The sequence below is a fragment of the Erpetoichthys calabaricus genome, chromosome 2 (genome assembly GCF_900747795.2).
Source record: "Erpetoichthys calabaricus chromosome 2, fErpCal1.3, whole genome shotgun sequence".
In the NCBI taxonomy this organism is placed as follows: domain Eukaryota; kingdom Metazoa; phylum Chordata; class Cladistia; order Polypteriformes; family Polypteridae; genus Erpetoichthys; species Erpetoichthys calabaricus.
This window is the reverse complement of record NC_041395.2, coordinates 113,726,473-113,749,953: the sequence shown is the minus strand read 5'-3', so window position 1 is coordinate 113,749,953 and position 23,481 is coordinate 113,726,473. Positions and strand designations below refer to the sequence as shown.

The 23,481-nt window shown below is 40.9% G+C and overlaps 1 protein-coding gene across 1 annotated transcript in view; it reads right to left on the bottom strand.

The window, feature by feature from the left end:
• Nucleotides 1-22,096, bottom strand: part of LOC114646274 (calsyntenin-2-like) — a 791,236-nt gene extending 769,140 nt beyond the window's left edge. The window contains exon 1 of the mRNA XM_028794392.2: nucleotides 21,841-22,096. Within this exon, the coding sequence (XP_028650225.1) occupies nucleotides 21,841-21,913 (73 nt within the window). The 5' untranslated portion in view covers nucleotides 21,914-22,096. The remainder of the gene's footprint in view (nucleotides 1-21,840) is intronic.
• Between the last annotated feature and the right edge of the window lie 1,385 nt (nucleotides 22,097-23,481).

The following is a 23,481-nucleotide window of genomic DNA, read 5'->3' as shown; positions in this document are numbered from 1 at the left end:
ATGGCGCTGCTGGCAGCTTGACAAAGTGGCAGGAAACCTGGCAAGTGCTGCTGGGAAAAGACAAGGGATGGAGGAGAAGGAGGAGGAGGAGGGGACTGCAAAGGAGCAAATGGGAGCAAGGACTTCTCCAACAGTGACGCTTCATTGTCTCTGTGAGGTTCTGAAATCCGGCAGTGAAGATAAGAAGCGACAGTGATGACATCATCAGGGCCCTGGCTAATATTGCCTCTGAATGTTGAGGGACATTAACAAGTCATCTGTCACACAGCAGGGGCACCTTTATGATGGTGCTGCTCAGTATGACTAAGATTAATGGCACCTTTGGGGGACTCGAGACAAGGCACATGAGCAGCCATGACATCTTAGGGCAATGGGTGGTGTGATCAACCAGCAGGGCTTAGCTGGCTGGGCACAAATAAGTAGTAATTTCAATGTATGGCAGATCGTTTACACAAATGGTATTTATTTGCCTCATACTTTTTTTCTTTATCACCAGTGAATCCTTTACATATCTGTACATTTGGATCAAAGCGAAGGGTGAAATGAATTGCTTCATGGACAAATAAAAGAAGCAAACTCAAAGCCCTTGATTAGCCATTACAGATGAGTCACCCCCTAGGAACCCAACTGGCACAGCAGTAGTCAAAGACCCTGGGATCCCCACTTGGATGTCACTTTATAAGTTTGTCACAGAGCAGCCGCCAGACAGCAATGACAGCCCTGCCACCTGAAAGCACGCCCCCACACTCCACTAATTTGACAACATCAGCCCCTACCAAGGCAAGCGTCTCTCATCGGGATGTCGAGGGCTTGAGGAGCAAGCGAATGAGGCTGTGAAACAAAAACAGCAGCAGCTGGCAGAAGGCAAACTCACTGACCTGGGTGGAAAGGGGTGAGGTGTGGCGTGTGTGTGTGTGGACAGCTGGGACCAGCCCATTTTTGACCACTGATTAATCGCAAATACTGTTAGTGCTTCTTTACTATTTCTTTCTGCTCTAATTCCACCTCTGATGTTCTCTGTGGATTTTCACAGCACTATTTGCTTCTATCTCAATGGCAGTTTTTTGTGACCAATTAGGATGGCACTTGATATTCCTGAATTGAATTTCAGCTGGGTGTTCACCAGATACTGAGTGCATGTAGGTTAAATGCCTGTACCCAGAGACTGACACTCTGCTTGATTGGTGTCTCTAAATTACAGACTTATGCAAGTATGTGTCAGTGCATTTTTGTAAATTTGCTTTGTGATAGACTAGTTCTCCCTTCTCCTTCCTTCACTTATCCTGTCAAGAATGGCTCCAGATAGTTAAAAATCAACAATGATAAAAAAAAGGCTAGGAAAATGGATTGATTGTTTGTTCTCACAATATGAAAGGCTATAAGGCACTATATAAACTAAACTTTGATTGAATAATGGAGGTAAATAAAATAAAAATTAAGAAGTGTCACTGGCACTGTCATTATCAAAGAATCTACTGTTACACAGTGAAAGTGTTTAAATAGAGTTAAGCAAGTTGAGCATACATTATCTCAGATTCTAAAGACCACATTCCTCACTTTCTGAACTCTGCTCACTAAAACCTAAAGTGGCCTGATATTCACAATGAGAACTAGCACTTACACAAAGGACAGTTGGTGTGCCAGTTTGGCACAGGAAAAGAAACTGCCTTGTTTAAAATGAGGAGTCCTCTGACCCAAGTCAACAGAATAAGACTCACAGCCAAATCAACTTGGTGAACTTTCATCCCTAAAAATGTTAAGCCCTGGAGAAGACTAGGATTTGTCACCTTTGTGTTTAACACTAACAATGTGGCCCTTTTTGCTTATATCTCCTGCCTGGCCTGACAAAGCATGACATTTACCAAAGACTGGGTTGCCCAACTTGCATCCATTTAGTCAATCTACTTTTTACACTGATGGGTAGCTGAAGGCCTTTTCTAACAGTTCTGTTAAGTACTGTTAACAGTACTTCTTCAAGCAAAAGAAGATTAAGAGGTGACATGATTGGAGTGTTTAAAATTATGAAGGAAATTAGTACAGTGGATCGAGACTGTTATTTTAAAATATTTTCACCAAGAACACAGGGACGCAGTTGGAAACTTGTTAAGGGTAAATTTCACACAAACTTTAGGAAGTTTTTCTTTGCACAGAGAACCACAGACACTTGGAATAAGCTACCAAGTAGTGTGGTGGACAGTAACACTTTAGGAATTTTCAAAACTAGACTTGATGTTTTTTTAGAACAATTAAGTGGATAGGAGTGGCAAGCTTTGTTGGGCTGAATGGCCTGCTCTCGTCTACATGGTTCTAATCCGGCCCTGGAATGGATAGTCAATTACAAGGCTCTAACCCACACTCACACCAGGTTATGTAACCTATTATCGACCCTCTATATAACCCTCTATATATCGACCCTCTGCAGTTCACATACCAGGAGAAGGTGGGAGCGGAGGATGCCATCATCTATATGCTACACTGATCCCTCTCCCACTTGGACAGAGGCAGTGGTGCTGGAAGAATTATGTTTCTGAACTTCTCTAGCACCTTCAACACCATCCAACCTCTGCTCCTTAGGGACAAGCTGACAGAGATGGGAGTAGATTCATATCTGGTGGCATGGATCGTGGACTATCTTACAGACAGACCTCAGTATGTGCGTTTCGGGAACTGCAGGTCTGACATTGTGGTCAGCAGCACAGGAGCGCCGCAGGGGACTGTACTTTTTCCGGTCCTGTTCAGTCTACAGTATATACATCGGACTTCCAATACAACTTAGAGTCCTGCCACATGCAAAAGTTCGCTGACGACACTGCTATCGTGGGCTGCATCAGGAGTGGGCAGGAGGAGGATTATAGGAACCTAATCAAGGACTTTGTTACATGGTGTAACTCAAACCACCTACAACTGAACACCAGCAAAACCAAGGAGCTGGTGGTGGATTTTAGGAGGACCAGGCCCCTCATGGACCCCGTGATCATCAGAGGTGACTGTGTGCAGAGGGTGCAGACCTAAAAATACCTGGGAGTGCAGCTGGATGATAAATTGGACTGAACTGCCAATACTGATGCTCTGTGTAAGAGAGGACAGAGCCAATCTCTACTTCCATGTTCTATAAGACGGTTGTGACAAGCGCCCTGTTCTACGCGGTGGTGTGCTGGGGAGGCAGCATAAAGAAGAGGGACGCCTCACGCCTGGACAAACTGGTGAGGAAGGCAGGCTCTATTGTAGGCACGGAGCTGGACAGTTTGACATCTGTGGCAGAGCGACGGGCGCTGAGCAGGCTCCTGTCAATCATGGAGAATCCACTGCATCCACTGAACAATATCATCTACAGACAGAACAGCAGCTTCAGCGACAGATTGCTGTCAATGTCCTGCTCCACTGACAGACTGAGGAGATCGTTCCTCCCCCACACTATGCGACTCTTCAGTTCCACTCGGGGGGGTAAACGTTAACATTATACAGAGTTATTGTCTGTTATATCTGCATTTTTATCATTCTTTAATTTTATATTGTTTTTTATCAATATGCTGCTGCTGGAGTATGTGAATTTCCCCTTGGGAATAATAAAGTATCTATCTATCTATCTATTAGACATCTAATATCAAGATAACATGAAAACACATGCAGTTAACAGGAATGTATTATTGTGTTCCATTTCCCTTGGAAGATGGGTGTCAGAACTGGGAAAAACGTTGCACCCGAGTTGACCATATTTCAGGAAAAGATTCAGAAAACCAATACAGATGCCTCTAGGGAAAACCTGTTGTGCTTGATTTTTTGGAATATAGAACACTACTGAACAAGTTGATAACATAACATATTACATGGTATTTTGTGCAAGCAAATACTGACTGTAGCAACATGTCTACAGATAGAAGTTGGATGGTATTGTATGTATGAATAATTGAATGACCTACAAATACACAGAATTACTAATAAACGATATAATACTAAAGCTTTAATTTCTGTTCACGTGTGGTGTAGCCATCTTGGATTTTGAGGTTGAGGTTGGTGATGCTCTCCCAACTTTCCATTGATATCAGACTTGTGGGGGTATTACAGTTGAAACTTCCTACCTGGAACTCAAATTCCTCTTTCCCAGTTCAAATGGAATGCAGCTTTAGAGACTCTGTTTACTGAACTCTCATCCATTGAGGTGTGAGGCGTCAATAACCACCATATCTTCCTAAGTCTGCCGTCTAACATGTTTCTTTCAGCCATTCTGTGATTCATTTGTTCAATTCGTATGTTATGATGCAAAAGGGCTGCACATTGGCACAGTGGTACCACTGTTGCCTTACAGTTAGGAGTCTAATGTTCATGTCCCAGGTCATCCTTGCATGGACTTTGCAAGTTCTCTCTGTGCATGTCTGGGTTTCCTCCCATAATCCAAGATATGCAGGTTAGGTGGATTGAAAATGTTAAATTGGCCCTAATTTATGTTAGTAAATTTGTGTTTATTCATCCTGGAAACCTGTTCAGGGACTGTTACCGTCTTGCACCCAATGTTTGCTGGGATAGGCTCCAGCTCCCCCACAACCCTGCTAAGGATAAAACAGGTCTGGAAAAAGGATGGATGGATGTTGCAAAAGCTCTTTTATTAATTCTAAAAAAAAAAAAAAGTACCAGAATAGCAGTGTCTTTCCTAAGAAAGTAGTGTCACACTAGGAGGAGCTGATGAAGTTCAAAACAACATGTTGGGGGTGGATAGTTATGTAACTCCCTTCACCTGCGTGCAGCTGAGATGCAGTGGGAGGTCCTGCTAGAAAGCAGGTGGGCACAGGGGGCCCTTTAAATGTGAGTCAGCTGCATGGAACAACAAGAAGTAGTACCACTTAAATTAATGGCACCTATAAGTTCTGGATCAGCCCTCCCGGTGACTCACATGATGCAGAATGTGTCGCTTCTACACAACTCCAGCTCTCTTAAAAAGATGAAATACTAAACAGTGAGTGAGAGTGAGGAAGAAAAAAAAAACAGCAACAGCAGCCAGACAACAGTGTGATCGTGTGGCTGCCTGCTCAGAGCAGGGTACTCAATTAGAGCTTTCTCGGGAGCCAGGGCATCCATCATAAAAACAGAGGAGCATCAGCAGTACGAAATGACATGGGCTTCACACAACTCAAGCAAAACAGCTGCAAAGTGTTGACCATCTCATGCGCAAAAAAAAAAAACTCTCTGCAGAAAGGTGACAAATGACTCCTCTTTCAATGAGACTTTTCTTTTCTTCTTTTTCATTTAAATAGACAATGTTGCGTCCCATTAAAATGGGACTATTAGAATGCCATGGAAATCAAAAAGGTTTCATGGGACATTTGCTCAGAGCTGTTTTTGGTCTGGTGAGACAGAAGACATCTGGTCCACGGGACCTCCTCTACCACCAGCTATCACACTTAATAAGCACAGAATTTGGTCAGTTCACCATGCTGGATCCTAACTTTTCTAAACAATAACCTGTTTCTGTGTTTGAAACAGAAAACAATCACATTCTCAACTATGAATGGCACTAAAATGAGACTTTGGGCTGTCCATTTACTTTAGGAACAGAAATCCAAAGTGTAGTAATATCTTTTTTAGCACATCCTCGGCAGGTTTCCACCATGCACTTAATACTGTAGGAAAAGTACTGGCCTTCAATAAACCCTGAACTAGAGCAGTCATCATAAAATGAATAGGTGGAATAATGTCTTTTTGTATCAAAGAGTGGTCCGAACAGCAGGAACCTAAGAAAAGAGGTAAAAGATCCATCTAATAACATGTAGGCCACACACATATATACTGCAAATAAACAAACACCCGGGCCGGTTTTAGGCCAATGGATTCTATTTGATTCAACTGGGTGACAGTTGCCACCTCCAGTGTTAAAAAATAAGGACTGTCCTACAGAAGAAAATGGGTGTGGGGACAGGGAGTAAAAAATAAACAGAAAATCTTGTGTCTGCCAACAAGAATAATGGACTTTTTTGATCACTGCTCAGAAGAACGTTTGACTTTCCCCTCCACCTTGTCCTTGTGACAACACAGCAGGCATCAACTTCCCACATTTATTGCAAATACACCCAACAGTTATTAACTATTGTTGTTTTTTTTTAATACATACAAATGTATTAGAACATATTCTTGATTATTAATATGAAGTAATCTTAAATCCAGATCCAGGCCTGTAATTGTTACAACTGGACCTGCAGCCACACAAAATACTTAAAGAGTCGTACAAACAAGTAAGCATGTCACCCTGAGTGTAACGGTACAAAAGCATGGCCACACATAGACATATACAACCAGAGGAACACACCACATCTAAATCCAGGTTCACTTACACCTACTCTTTACAAATGGATATGCTTGTGAAGCTCCATCAACTGCCATTTCAATCAAAGCTATAGCTCTACTTCTTCTGAATCGCTTTCCAGAACTTTTCAATGTTCTCTGTTGTACACCACACTGGCATCTCCTCTCTGGTTTCAGATGATTTCCATTTTTAGGGGTTGCAGCGTGCAGCCGGGGCCCTTGCCCTCGCCGGGACGCCTCCACGCTGGCAGCGTTACCTCCCCCGGGACATTAGATTGCATGCCCCCTGGTTGCAGCGGTGCCTCAGACTCCTGCACAGCTTCATGGGAGTTGGAGTTTGGTGCAGCCCTGTTAGGATTGGCAGACGCCACCAGGGGGTGCTGCAGCAGGAGCTGCTGAGCCCTTATGGGCAGTTCTTCTGCCACACCCAGAAGTGCTGCCGGAAATAAGTAATCAAGCACCTGAAGCACTTCCGGGTACCTTATAAAAGGAGCCAGCAGCCACTACTCGGGGAGCCAGAGTCGGAAGGAGGAAGACGAAGCTTGACCAGAGGAGTGGACGAGAAGGAAAAGAGTGAAGGAAGAGAATATTGTATTGTGCAGTGTTGGAGCTTTGGATTGTGTTGGGCTTGTGGGAACTGGGAGGGCGTTGCCCACAAGGTAAAAAGTAAAAAGAAAATGTGTGTGGCCTTGAACCTGTGTCCCACGCTTGTCTGTGTTCTAACGTTCAGGTGGCAGTGCCAGCCTGGGTGGTCCACAGGGTGTTTGCATAAAGTGCTAAGTGTTGTCATCCTGTCTGTCTGAATGAAACAACTCAGTCCCCAGGTGACAGATTTAATTAAAATATGGTAAACTTATTCTTCACAGACATTTACTGAGAAAGTTGCATTTTCATTGAGATAATTAAAATATCAAAATTGAGTTACCTCAAATATAGTACACTGTCTACTTTTTTTTTAAATTACATAAACTCCTATTCAAAAGCATTGGTGAATTTTCAAAATCATCTCTCCTAAAACTGAGGAACATTCCATGCGATCTCAATTACTGAACAATTTACTGTTTCAAATATATCTTGATAGATGTCATTTCATGATATGCATTTCTCTCTCTACAATGAAGTAAACAAACAAAAATTTTAAATGTTCCAGGTCTGAAAACAGCTCACCATATCCCCACACGCACCCGAATGTTACACCACGCATACATTTTCTGGTTTGTTTCACTTTCTGATTGTGCTGCTTGTCTGTCACTACTGTTCTTGGTTCTGCTGAAATTTTAATTGTAGTCGACACCAGAGTTTATCAATTTAATTCTGTATTGTAATCTTGGGTCCTTGTGATGGTTCCACTGATAAAAGTGCCGTATAAAAGAAAGACCAAAGGATTGATAGAAGCTTGCAGAGAATCTGGGCTACAGATTAATGCTGGGTGGTTCTCCTGTCAGCTCTCACCTCATTCTTGGTCGGTTGTTCATGCCACAGCAAATGAAAATTGAGGGCAGCACAAAGCAGATGTGGGTGGTGCTGTGAGTTATGTCTAACAGAGGCAGCCTGCTTGTTCGACTCCTGTCATCTGTTTGGAGTCTGCACATTCTCTCCATGTCTGTGTTAGTTTTCCTCCCACATTCCCAAAAGCACACAAGTTAGGTTAATTCTCAGATCTTAATTGGTAAGAGTGTGAATCTACCCTCCTACAGATGTGGCACTCTGCCCCATGCTGTTTCCCAGCTTGTACCCAGTGCCATAGGCTAGGACCCTGAATCCAAGTGACATTGAAGTGTATTAAGTGGGTTTAGGAATAAAACAAGATGAAACAGAAGAGATGTTCTGTATCATTCACAAGCTGTTTCTTTTGGTCCATAGGTAAATCTGCATGCATGCTCACTCACCAAGGATGGCCTTAATAGATCAATCACACTGAGGAGGGGCTACGCACTCTTTGCCACATTTGGGCAGACTTCTCATTGCCTCCCCTTTCTCTTTTATTGCTAATCATCGAACCCATCCCAGTGGAACACTACAAGAGAGGAAAGCTACACAGTGGAGTGATTTTTATACTTGCTGCAGATTCAGTCATCTGCTGATGTCTCTGTGACTTTGAATTGTCACCAGCTGCTCTCTTTATCCTCAGGGACACACAGCAAAAATACTTGTGGGACAGGCATCACTGTCATGTAGGTTATTTTTATTTTAATCCCCACCCCCACCCCCATTGTGCTTACCTACTCTGTAATGTCACACTCTTGCTGTCATTTGCCACATGGAGGATTGGATGTTCCCCTGTGCCCTGAGGCTGTTTTTTATTGTGTTACAGCAGGAAAAAAAGCAGATAGCAACCCTAGTGCCAAACACCATGGCTCAAACCCTTGACCCTCACTTTATTCCCCACTTTTATAAATGGCTCAACAGTCAAATCTTGAGTTCCACGCAATCTAGGAATTCAGACCACTTACTATTCTCAATGGCTAGAAAGGTACGGCTCACAGAATAACGTTCACTGTCATTTTACATGTTCCTTTATTTAAACACCTTCAGAGAAAAAGCAACCACTGGTCAGGTTTGGCCCAGTGTCACAGAGTGCAATGGTAAATGTATATGGATGTAGCAAGTAGCCACTGTGAACAGAGGACAGCTGTCGGACTTTGGCACAATCCCATTTTTTTCCTTCATGTTCTGTGGTTGATTTTATTCATTTTTATTTTTGCCTGATCACTGAGTGCAGCAATTTATTTCACTCTGCTATCATTCATAGTTATGTCAAAAGCTGAGCAGTACAGAAATATATAATCTCTCTAAACTTAGAAGACATGAATTTGAGCTTTGCTGCATCCCCTTGGAGCAGCACACTGCTACATGGATCCATCTTCCATCTGTCTGCTTGTTGTCTATGTGGGCTTCATACATTTTCCACCTTCGGTGGGTTTTACTTCTGGACTCTGATATTTTTTCATATCCCAAACACATGCATATTATATTACTTGACAATTCAATGTAGGAGTGTGCTTGAGTAGGCCCTGGGATGTATTAATAGACAAGGATATTTCCTGTTGTGCACCAAAAGCTGCTGGGATAGTCTCCAGCCCCCTTGAGAACATGAATAGTATAAAAGGAGTTTGTGAACATTATGTCAAGCTACTAATAATAAATGAAGAAAAAGACAAAATGTAGAAAAGGAAGCAAAAGCGAGCAGCAGTTTCAATGTATGGACTCATCACTATGTACATCCAGAGAGTGTACAGACGCACTCAAGAAGGCTAGTAGGATGTTAACTTATATATCATATTGTGTGTTCTATAAGTCTAAGAATGTAATGTTAAAGTTAGATAACCTATTTGTGAAGACTCGCCAGGAGTACTGTGTTCAGTTTTGGTCTCCATATTACAAAAAAGGCAAAGCAGCTCTAGAGAAAGTCCAGAAAAGAGTGACTAGGCTGATTCCACAATTAAAAGTTGTGAGCTGAGGAGAGACTGAAGGAGCTGAACATTTTCTGTTTAAGCAAGGAGAGATTAAGAGGGGATGTGATTGAACTGTTTAAAATTATGAAAGGAATTATTACAGTGGATCGAGGCTTCTACTTCAAAATGAGTTCAACAAGAACACGGGGACACTGTTGAAACTTTTAGGACCAAATTTCACACAAACATTAGGCATCTTTTCTTCACACAGAGAACCATAGACACCTAGAATAAATTACCTAGTAGTGTGGTGGAATGAAAGAACTTTAGGGAGCTTCAAATCTAGACTTGATGTTTTTGTCACAATTTTTCTAATGTATGGACCCCCTGAATATAACAATTGTAGGCAATTGAGTTCTTGTTGGTGACTACATATATTGCATTATTGTGTTTCCACTTTCTTATCTAAACTCAATATTATAACAGACTGTTAATTCTTCTCCTCTTCATTCTCCGGTCATGGTCAGCATAACTGTTATCTGATATACTCATCCTGGTCTTGGAAAGCATAACAAATGCCAGAAGACAACGTTATTGATAGTGACTGACCCAGTGTCATAATCTAGGTATGGACACTAGCCTTCAGAATGCTGTAGGAGGAGCTGGGTGACCATGGTATAGGTGAAATATATTTTGGCTTTTCCTTTTTCAGAGAACTTGGAACCCTAAATGTTTACTTCTCTGAGATCTTCATCACCTGAGGTTTTTGTTTTCCTTTCCTCTGTCACCAATGCATATTATGCTACATTTTAAGTTACCTTACCCTTCAGCAGTACAGGCCTTAATATTTAGTAACCTATGAATGTCCACCTTTTCAGAAATAAGTGTTTGTTTTTTACTTTCACTAATTTATATTGCAAAAATTAATCTAAGAATATCATTACATTATTATTTTATTATTAAACTTAAACTGAATGTACAGTATAAAGTCACAGGCTGGCAGCAGAGGAGCTACAATTGATTGTAGTTTGGTCTTAGCTAATTTGCAGAAGAATATAGGAATGAATGTGGACCACCACGGAGCACCATGTGGAGATCAGCTAGTAAAAGGGCACTATATAAAAGAAAGAATCCTTTTTTCATCTTTCCTGCACTTTTTTGTTATGTTGGTGAAGAGTAAAGAGTTTTGAACTGAAGAAGGAAAACCGACAGATATGGTTATCACCCTACTTTTTCATTAAATAAATCTCTTTGAGCGAGAGACAGAAATGCACCCTCCAGAAAGGACTTCTAATGAATTATTAAATTATGAATAAAGGAGCCATTGAAAGGGCTTAGAAGGCAAAACTTCAGTTTTACTCTGGTATTCTGTAGGCACCATTAACTCAGCGGTATATGTTAAGCGGCATTATAGCCTATGTGACATGACCAAGAATGAGTCTTTTACACATAATGTCACTCTACTTTCCTTAAGTCATGGCCACGCAGCCATTTGGGTAAGGCAAACTTTCTTTTAGCTCAACGAGAAGTGCACTTACTTTTACTGCTTTGTGGCTGCATAAAATCGGCTTTCATGAATCCCAGACAAGAAGCAAACAAACTATCTTACTTCAAAAAAAAAAAATCCAAAAAACCGCAAAAACCTTCGGCCATCATCCACTTGAAAATGAGAGATCCCACTGCCTGGAGGTGATCTTTAAATTTTAAGTCCTACTGAGGAGGGACAAATTTATGACAAATGTATAAGCTAAAACATCCAAAGAGACTCCATATACATATATACACATTATATATATATATATATATATATATATATATATATATTATATATATATATATATATATATATATATATATATATATATATATATATATATATACACACTGTGAAGGACAGCCGGGTCCCATGCCCGGCAGGGACGCCCCTGCTACATCTGTTCCGGGGGAGCAGCCATGGACACTTCAGTACCTCCCCCGGGACGCTTGGTGGCAGCCTCCCTGGCGGACGATGATTCCCCAACCTGGCACATGGCTCCATGGGAGATGGAGTCCTCCACAGCCTGGTTGGGGGCTCGGATGGCCGCTAGGGGGAGCTGCATGGAGTCTGCAGCCCGGCTGGTCAAATCTGCAGCCCCACCCGGAAATGCAATTAGGACCAGGTGATCAAGCACCTGGAACGCTTCCGGGTGGGATATAAAAAGGGCCGGCCACCACCACTCAGGGAGCCAGAGTTGGGAGGAAGGAGACAAAGCTTGCGGAGGAGTGGTGGGAGAGAAGACTGTGTTGTTGCTGTGATTGGGATTGTGCTTTTGGGACTGTGTATTGCCTGTGGGTCATGGGAAAGACGTGTGCCCACGGGTGAAGAAAAATAAAAGTCCTTGTGTGTTTTATACGTGCCTCTGTGTCATTCTGTGCCGGGTCGGGCGCCTATATAGCGCCTTTTCTACAACATATATACACATATACGGTATATATATATATATATATATATATATATATATACTATACTATATATCAGATGAAAACGCCATCAACAGACACTTGGACATAAATCCAGCATATGCCAACTTAAGAAGGACATGTACACAATAATTAAACTATACAACCCCCCCCCCCCTTGATCATACTGACTTAGTCACCTCCACCCCCCCACCCCCACCCCCACTGAATGTGTTGCTATATATTGCCTTTGATTCTTGTAAGTCTAAGCATTATCCTCTGATGAAGACCCCTGATAGGGGTTGAAAGCTCAGGAATAAAAAAAAAAACTATTTTATGATACGTGATTCGTTTTTTCTCCCTTCGTGGATCTCCAGCTGCAAATATGCAAACCGTATCACAGACCTTCTCTTCCATATACATATATATACACATATACATATATATATATATATATACATATATTTTGTCAAATGATTGGACATGGGTGATATATCATCAGATAGAGCTACGACATCTTTAAAGTGATGAAGTCAGTTTGTACTACTTTTTGTTCTCTGTGTTTAACAAATCTGTATCTTTATATGTACTAATTCTTCATTTATTAGTTAGAATAATCTATATATGCACTTTAATGGAGAATTTGTTCACAGCGTTCTGTGCCTGCACTCAGTGAAGAGCGCTGTACAAAAGTAAGCTGTATTGTATTGCATAAGGTATAGTGCTACTTGGTGCTTCCAGGGGCACAACATTGCAAGCCTGAACCCTGACTGCATTAAAACTTATCTAACAGTAGCTTTGATGAGGTCTTTGCCTGAAAATATGTTGTATCTAGCTGTAGGATAGGAGCCAAGATGCATCAAAGAAAGCAGTAAAGTATTGGAGGCTAATGGTTTTGGACTGCACTCAAGGTGCTCTTCAGGACAGGGCACACAAGATTTTTTGTTTCAGATTATGGTGGCCAGACGAAAACACATGAGAATTGTCCAATGTATTTGGAATGCCTCCTGTTTAACCAGCATAAAATCAAAAATGGGAAATTTAGAAATCCATTGCCTGGCCCCCGATTTTCAATCCAAACATTGTGTCTCTTTCGTAAAAATCTGCTATCATCGTCATAATGTGAACAGAAGATTAAAAGCAATACAATTTAGCATCTTAATGAAATGAAAAAAATGACAGTATGAACTAAAAGCAACCAGGAGCTCCTCGCTTTGGTATTCATTTGATATGAATGTTTTGCCTCCTTGTACAGTTGAGTGCAGACAATGAAGCATCACAAAGAAGAGAAAGCTGGCTAGAATACGGTGATTGTGTGAGCTGGCAGACTGGCAAGATTATACAGTATGTATGGAGAAGAAGCAGGACACCAGTGGGCCTTTTGGCTTACAGCACTCCCTGCCTGCCCAGCTTTTAGCTCTAATGTACATTCCACAGTATTTTATTATCATGCTCATAATTCAAGAAGATGGCAAAATTCAAGGAGAGAAAAGCCCTTTGGCTCAAACAGCTTTGCCAAATAATATGGGTAGCTGGGCATGTTCACTTTTCACATGTTTAACACATTCTACCCACTCCTGCCTTATTCATTCTTCCCTCTACTGCTGAACAAACAGCAGCTAGTGTAAAACAAAACAGTCATATTTAAGAAGACACACTTTGCCAGGCTGCATTGAACTACATCAATTTCCCGCAGGTTCTAGCTCCACTGAACAATGGTCACCTGCATACTTGCTCACTCAGACTTGTAAAACATCACACAGCCTCTTATTAGAGCAAATTACGAAGGACAAGCTGCATTCCTTTATCAGTAGCTGTGCAGCTATTCTCCCATGCAAACTACCGGTAATGATGCGTGCAATAAAATTAACACAGCATGTCCAAATTCCGCTACCAATCACTAGAGAGGCAGGTTTTTAAAAAGCAGCAGCAAACAAAACAAAACAAGCTAAAAGAATAAACTTGTAGTTGATGACTCCTGCAGTTTTATATTTCCATCTGTTCAGGGTAAACCAGAACTAAATGACAAGAATTATTTAAAAAAAAAAAAAAAAAAAAAAAAAAAGTGAGAGAGAAGGGGAAGAAATGCCACATCAGCGTGTCACTCCATTTAATTTGCATTGTGAAGCCTGCATGGTGAAAAGGCAGCTCACTTGCCTCCTGCTAGGATTTATGTACAACTTGGATAATGCAGTTTTTTGTCTGATAAGACCGCTATAAATCAGGTTTTTAATGGCAATGGATTTCAGCACTGTACCTTTCAAATCTGGGTTATCTCGTGGAAAAAAAAAAATCAAATCCCTGTTTCCCTGGCCAAGCAATCATCATTAGCAGAATGGGATTCAAGTTCAGTTTGTCACTTTGCAATGGCTGAGATCAGTCTTGACTGGTGAAGAGGAGGGGTGGGGTGTGGTGAGAGACGCTCTGCTGCTCAGTTCTGCCCAGGCTGCCAATTAGCACGTACTCAAATGTGGGCCTTTCTTTGGATTTTGATATATGGACTACAAATTTCTCAATGTGTTTTCTTTAGCTTTCTGGGTGTTACCTTTTCATACTTGGGTAATTTAAGTTACCAGTTTCAGTGGCAGCCTATCTAAAACAGATTTGTTATTTTATATTTTATAATATAGTTCTCTTCAGTCTAAAATGACCTTCCATGTCATAAAGGTATCTCAATGCCCCACATTTGTCTCTAAACCCTGCATGCATCAGGCATCATGATGTGGGGTGCTATCATCTACAGTGCTTGGTTATATCTGGTGTTTGTAGCATGCGAACTGACAAGTGCTCTCTACATCAGTGACATCATATAGCTGGTCCTGCTCAATTATTGCCTGAAATGAGAGATGTGTTCTGCCACATTTCTGACCCTTTCATTGTTTTAGACTAATCCAAAGAGACAACTTTTCAGTTGTGCTTGTCTAGCGCCTCACATAAAACCGGGCAGCTAGCCATGTCAACGTTTCATTATTTTTTTTGCAAACGTAATGATGAACTAATCCACTAAATCTCTTCTCAAAAGTTCCCAATAGAATGTGAGGAACAATAATGCAGTATTATAAGTATACAACGACGACAGAGGAATGAGGGGGAAGAGATAGCCAGGACAAGATAGACAGAGTGAAGGATGAAGGCTCAGTGGTAGTATACCATATTGGGTACAGATAGTCCCATCAAAATTCTGTCAAATTAATATTGCAAGCTTAGGATTGGGTCTTTTGACATTCCTTAAAAATCTGGAAATAAGGAATCTAGCTTCTGACCAGCAATTGGAAGGGGAGAAAGTGAAATCATGCAGCTCACAAAGTTAAAGAAGTCTACATTCTTTTTAAAAGTTAGATAATTTTAAAACAAATCCATCAGCGCCTGCTCCCAACCTCCTCCTCCTCCTCCTCATTATAGTAGGGTATGGTCATACTATCATTTGATTCTTGGTTTGGAGCCCTGCCTGTCCTCCGATTAAGATTTCATCTTCCAATTGGGTTAAAGTTTTCTGCCTTTGTGGTCTAATAACTCCATCTTTGGCAGAACACACAAAACATTTTGCTTGAAATTTTTTGTATGTCTCTCTAGACTAAAATTTTATGTCGGGTGATTAAACTTTTCTCTCCTATTAATGGATATAGTGTCAAATGCATGGATATAGTTGGGCCTATTACAGGGACTGATTTCAAGGGTGATTTGAGTGTGGCCCTGTCCTTTATACATTTTCTTCTTCTACTCTTAGACCCGATGACCATGTTCTAAGAAAACAGAGAAGTAACCTTGCCTTAATCCACACCTAAGTGTCTGCCTCTTCTAGTCTGCCATCTTAACTCTCCTGATCTACAGAAAGTGTTTGCCATTTGAATATTAAGCACATTGGTGCTAATCAACTCTCTGGATCAAATTCCATTTACTGTTAGCTCAATTTCAATATATAACATTGGGTTACCTTGTGGTCACCCATACTTCCTTTGTCTTGTTGTTGTTTCCCTTACAATGGACATCTTAATTCAGGAGAGTATCATTAACTCTGTGTTCTACGTCTGAATCAAATCAGACATTGCTCTGGAGACATGTTTACTGTAGCTTCTGGCAAATATCCCCTGCAATCACTCTTCTCAAACAAAGACTTTATCTATGCAGAAAGGTTATTCTCCACTGAGACATGAGTTAGAAATGAATTAGTGGATAAACAAAAAAACACTACATTTAAAATGTGTGCCAGGCCCCATGACCCTGTACTGAAATAAGTGAATTTAGAATATGAGTCAATGAACGAATGCCAGTGTGTCCTTTATCCATTCAAAAATGATTACATCCAGTGAAAACCCTGCAGGACTAGGGAACAACAAAAGGCCACCAACATAATGTTTGACCTGATCTGTTTTATACTGTGGTAAAAAGGCACGGAGTGAACTCAGTGTGGTGCCACGGCTCTTATACATCCAGTTTTACCTTCGTGTAGCTTTTCTAATTGTTGTTAGAGGGGACCATGTCCTTTAAACATATGATGTGGCCCAAAGTATTGGTTTCTCTTTTTACTGTTTACACAGGCGTGCATTAATTTAAAACTTTCAGTTAGCATTGTGTAGGTGTGTGTCAGACGCTTCAGTAACTTTCTTTAAAATATTGTATGGGCGTTACATTAGCACCCACTTAACCTAATCATTTATTTGTGTCTGTGTGGGCTCATGTTGTGTTTCCCAATATCTGATGTGTGCATGTGAATTTGCCAGAATGCACATACTTGTTACTGGTTTATTTCCCAGTTTTACCTATGAAAGTTTCCATTTTAACATGCTGTAAAATGAAAGTGAGAGAGTGTATTATATACCATTGTTCAACGAATAAACCGTAATGTTCTAGCAGAAATTCACCGCAGGTTGACAGAGAGTGTCTGCGGTCCATAGCTGATCTAAGTAGGTGAGGGTGTTATAAAAGAATAGTGAAGCTTAGACCTAATGAGTGTAGGTGTGCAGGAGGAAAGCCATGTGGCTGCGGAGAACCTAACGTGGAAAATGGCTAATTGCTTGTTTATGTGCACCAGCAAAATCAGCACAACCATCCCACATTGAGGCTCAACGGTTCATTTAATGAGAATAAACTCACAGGGTTATAAAGGGTCTGGGTAGTTCATAGTGGGGCAAGAAAGAACTTGTGAGAAAGAAATCAAGGTTACACAGAGAAAGAATGCAGAGTAGGGCTGGAGCCAGTGAGGGGTGAAGAAGGTAAGCAGTTAGGCAAGGCCCACAGAGGGGCATTGGTAGAGACCTTCCAGGGGCGGATGAATCCCTGCCGATCTGCAGAAGCAGGGATGATCAAGTTCTATATGGAATCCACTGGACTGAAAGAAGGTGGCAAGACAAAGGAGTCAAGTTCAGAATGTCCCAGAGGTGAGGTAGCTGGTACGGCAGTCGGTTATGGACCGTGTATGCTGGTGTCTAAGCCCTGCTGAGCCAGCCTCTTGGTTCAGCAGGGTAAGATGGCAGAAAGAGAAAAAGAGCACTGGGGAATGAAAGGGAAGAAAACTGATTCGGACTGATTTTATCCTTAAATTTAATTATTAAATGGATTTATCTATTTATTTCAACTTCTTCACACTGCACTGTTTTTAAGAATTATTTATTGAAGTGTCTTTGAATTGCACTTTGTCTTTGGACACTGTTTGCTAATAAATACACACTTCACACTTTGTGCACCATACTTATTGCTTGTGTCTTCATTCGCCCTAGTCCATGTCAGTATGAATATCAACGTCCCAGATAATGGAAGAGGCACATGACTGTGGGCACCCAGGTCATCACAGTTCCTCATGAAGGACTAAAAGTGGATGCAGAACTGTTTCAAAGATGGGTGCTCATAAAGGTTGAGAACCAAAAGTGCCTGTAGAGTCTATCTCCATTTGCTTATATTCCTGAACACAGAAATCTGAGAGCGTGACTGCAAATCTCTAAAAGAAAACCTTATCTTGATCCATATGCCACTGCAGACGTGAATATTTATTTCTTCCTGGCACACTACTTCATGTTGAGAAAATGGAAATAAGGAAGGGGGTAGAGGAAACTTGAGGGCTCTGAGCCAGCCTTCTGTGAAGGACACTATATTTAAAAACAAAAAATGCAATTTATAAATCATCAAGTTTTTAAACTACTAGTCACTCTACACTGTATTTTATTCAGAAGGAAGAATGAACAATTCCATTCCATACAATTGGCTGTTATGATCAACCTATAACTAACTTTGCAATTATACAATCTTCAGTAACGTAAAAAAAATCTAATTTGCAGTCATGCACATTATCCTCATGTCTGGCGGAAAGCATTTTCTCAAGAGTTTGTGAAATTTTACACATAAGGCAATTAATATAAGGTGTTGGCTTCTGTGCCCCTAACTGCTGAAAATTAAAGTCATGCCTCTGGTGACACCAAAATGGCTCTCATAGTACTTCATCATAAATATTAATGCAGCATTGTTTTGGACTAAAATAAGTGACATTTGGATGTGTGACAAAATGCATCTCCAAAAAGCACGATTCCCTTGTGAAGTAACAGAAGGAGTGGCATTGCCATTCCAAGTGACCAGTGCCAGAGGCAACAGAGTCTCATCAGTGTTCTCAGAGTTTTAAGATTTAAAACCTGAGCAAAAAAATACATAAATAAATTAAAAAAACTGCCTGACATGCATTCAACATGTTCAATTAAAGCAAAAGTATATCCTGCTTCCTGTAATCATTAACCTTGATTCTCCACATAGCTCGAGTATATGAAATCAAGTGGCATGTTATAAAAAGCTCCAAAAAACTACTGAATGCAATTAAACAAAGAGAACAGAAGCTGCTGTCAGGGGCTGTTTGCTCAAAGCTGGCACACTCAAAACAAGGAGATCAGGACACAACGATTTCTAGTCACATAAAGTAGAAGAGTTCTGTTTACTCAGCAAGGGAAGCAGCAGCCGCATGGAACGGGTGACCGACATCAACAGTGCTTTGACAATATAGCACAAGAAATCCAAAATGTTTGTTTTCATGTTTAGGGGGGATGACTGTTTGCTTTTACCACCAAAAGAGAGCTGTAATTAAACAATACACCTTCGTGAAAAAACACAGCTTGGCAGAAGAGAAATCTGGAGCACAGGCAGGGGGAGGGGAGCGCGTTAAAATGACTCGTCTTCAGTACAACTGTGTCCATCCCTGGAGATCAGCTGATCCTTTTCTCATCCTTGGCCCTGCTGCACCTGACACAAGCTCCTCACGCTCCCTAATCATATTCTATTGTGGGGACTTCATGTCTCCAGAAATAGGCTAACATTTTAACCACAGTTCCTTTCTTTAGGAGATGAGCTTGCAAAACAAGAACCTTGTGATGGGTACATACACAGCTAAGGGGGGGATGCAAGTCACATTTAAGTAAAATATTTGTATTACAAAGCCTGGAACTTGTAAGACATAAAAATGGCAGAGAGAACATAACAAAAACAACTCCGATCTAGGTGGTGAATGTGCTTAAAGCAGCAGTTAGTCAGTCTCACAAAGTCACTTGCGTTGCTAGTGTTTAAAAGGCAGTCTGAAGATCTCAATTAAAACTCTACTGTGATGCCTTCACTCAGTTCTGAATCTGCGTCAATGCCTTGGCTATGCCCAATATCCTTCCACCTTACAAAAAAGTGCATTTATTTGCAAAGGAGGTGTATACACGGTACCAATCTTCTAACTTGTGTGAGTGAGTTTCAAAACACGCCATACAAACTGAGATCATTTCCTTTCACAATTTTCAAGCAGTACAGTAGCCCCTGAGACTTAATTAGAACCTCAGATCATAAGGGATTTGGATGCCCTTCCTTATCTTTCTCTGCTTGATAATTTGTTTACTTTGAAGCAAAAGCCACAAAGCTTTCCATCTTCTGCGCCATTGCTCCTCCATCTCCAGACAAAATATGAAAATAACCAGACAAGAGTTTCCATCTACAAATGAGAACAGTTCCAGTTTCAGCTACTCTTTTAGATAAACTCGTGGTTTCTGTCAATAAAGCAGCACATGCATGTTTCAATGTAGCTATTACATTTTACATGTGCAAATTATAGTGCAGCATCTGTATAAAATGTAGCTTTCCGAGTTTTTTCATCTTGAATTGGTTCTGCTGTAAAATTAAAGTACAAGTCGAGCAGAACACGGTGTAAATATACAATATACTTCATTTCAGAAGAGAAGAATTTCCAGTTGTAAAAGCACATGCTCTGTTCAAACTAATTAATGTATTTTTACCTAAGCCAAGCGAGCAGCATATGGATATCAACATTTTGAGTAAATATAACATTCAAAAGACAAAATAGTAACAAAAAATAAGTAGTTGTAGTATATATATATATATATATATATATATATATATATATATATATATATATATATATAACATCAGATTAATATTTTGAAAATAAACGTAAATATATAAACCTTCTCAACTAGCAAATATATTACTCATGTCCTAAGCAATATTCTCAAGCGAACTGAAGTATTAAACAGGGCTCAGCAGATTCTAACCAGTCCTGAGTACAGTTGACACTGATCTTCTGAACTCTGGTCTCCGTACACTACTGCCGGCATCTTAAACCTTCACATCGTTCGGAATGACTTATTTGTAATTATGGAACACGTCTCAGTTATTCATGGCTTCTTGTCATTAACGGTTTCAGCAAATTAACGCAGTTATAACAAGATTTTTAAAGGTCATAGATCCTGTACACGAGATCGCTGCTCAGTTACTGTAGATAAACGATTGCCCTAACACATTTTCTAGACGGGTGCTTTTAATGAACACTTCTAAGAAAGCATGTGCTTGACTTGCCGAGACACTTGGGTGGAACACATGTTCGGAAGACCACTCTAGAATGGATTTCATGGCCGGAGCAGCAGGTGTGCTCTACAAATTGCACACAATGTTTAAAATCTCTAGAACCAGGGTAAAGCAATCTGAAGTGAAGAGGACGTCAAGCATATCCCTTGTCCAAATTTCGGGGACCGGTATCCAATGTACGTTCAAAAGATGTAAGCCTAACAAAGCAGCGAGAATGTATTTCCTATACGGCGGCTTTAAAATCCGTTACTGTAGTGACAGTAGATTTACTCGAGGCAGTATCCAAAAGATCGGCGTAATGGATCTCTGGTTCCGCGCGTTGAGAGCTAATGACGACAGATCTGGAAAGCACATTTAGACATTCTCTTGCAGTTTAGAAGGTTCAAATTCCAAACCAGACTAAGAAGTTCCGAAGAAACACCGAAGCCCCGGGTTACAGAGTCACTTCGCTAGATGTAATAAAGCCTTGCCGCTAAATCCGATGCCTAACCCCACGTAAACCGTGAATAAGGCACGTAACCATCTGGAGAAAGCATGATCAAAACTGACTCTAAACGTCCAGCCGGGTGCTCTCTAAAAAGCCTGACCGTCTAATTGTACCAAACCGAAGGCGAGCAGTGTTTTCTGAAAACTCCAAACTTTTACTCTTTTGTCCTCAAGACAGAAACGCGCATTCTTCTAGTGGCTTAAAACTGCCCTAGTTGCACTAAAGAAGAGTATCAAGGTTCCTATCTTTCTTGAACCCAATATCAACCGACATGGCTATCGTAAGAAGCGCCGGCGCACACCCCAGCATCAGCAGCAGCCCTGCCACCTCGCGATCGTTCCTCTTAATCACAGCGCAGTGCTCGCGGCTAACAAGCGCTTCTTAACCCACCTTTGGCTGCGAAGACGTAGCTCAGCCCCGCCGTCACAAAAATAAACACCCAGAATAGCGTAGGATTCTTCATGCCGAGACTCAGGGACGAAACAAGCCTCCTGTCTACTGCTGCCTTTTCTCGTAGTAGCGGCAAGACCAAAACTGAATAAGGTGAGTATGAAGAGCCGAGAGCCAGGAAGAGACACACACTTATGTCGAAAAGCGCTGCTGGCTCACTGCTGATCAGTCATTCTGAGAAGACTGGAGCGCAGACTAGCGCACCCCAGGACCAAGCCGTGACGTCACGGGAGGAGTGTGCTTAATATTCATGAGGTCTTCAGTTTTAGACCTAAGCAAACTCGCCTTGACGGGTCCGTTACAAACAATTGCCGGGACCCTCGAGCTTCACATTAGCTCGTCATTTGAACTGTCCCTCAGCATGTTTGTCAAGCACTGCTTGTCTATGTCATTTAATATTACCATTAGATTATGCCAGTCTTATACAACGTTTATTCATCGCCAGACGATCAAAAGAGATCTTACAGTTAAAAGTGTAGAGATCAATCGACAGCAGCCTAGTTCATGTATTTTATTATTCAGAGGCTATGTGACCTTCAGGACCATCACTGGGAGCACGATTCTAACTGTTCTACCAATTTGGATCAGTATCGATGGAATATACGTGATTATCGGGAAAAGTGTAAATTACGATCCACCTACCTTATTATATGTCAGTCTAGGCCGTTCAAGAAAGGGAATTTTTGGTCGTGATAATGGAATAACGGCGTTTACACCGTATATGCGAGGGATTAGGATTGTGAGGTAACGGGGTCCCACCCTGTAAGTAAAAACTGAATTTTGCTTGAATTATCCTTTCCAATTCCACAATGACAGTTTGGCCTCGTCCTCTTTTAGTCTGCATATTCTGAACTTGAGCGACTTCCTTGAATTGCTATAACTAACTTCAAGTCTGTCAAAAGCAAATTGCATAAAGTAAGCATCTGCTCAGTTTCCTACAACACAAACAAGTGCCGATATCTATCTATCTATCTATCTATCTATCTATCTATCTATCTATCTATCTATCTATCTATCTATCTATCTATCTATCTATCTAGCTATCTATGATCAGCCTTTATATTGTGCAGAACATTTAACTTGCAGTGTCCTAGGGCGACTTTTGCGATCAACATTGGAACGACAATAAAGGAGACAATTTCAATCAATAACCTTTTTATGCATTTGCAATTATTTCCATATAGCAAATGAATGTGTAGACCCAGTCTGAAAACATGTAGTGGATGCAGTAGAATTTCCTAAGTATCATCAACCAAAATGCGTTAGAGAGAATGTTAAGAATGAGTGAAAAATAAATAATATAATTTGTTAAGGGTTATTAGGTGAGTATTGAAGAGCAGGTTCTCCGCTTCTTTTGTTACTTCAAGTGGCCACCACAGACCATGAGATCAAAGATAATTGATAATATTGATATGAGCACATTACATTGCGATCCACCATAAACAGCAACTTCATTGTGAAGAAAACAATGTGTCATGTCTGTTTTATTTGTTTTTCTATGTGTAATACAGATATACACGATGGAAAAACTTACAGATGGCCGCCAGAATCAATAATAGCTGAAATTCAGTATTTCATACC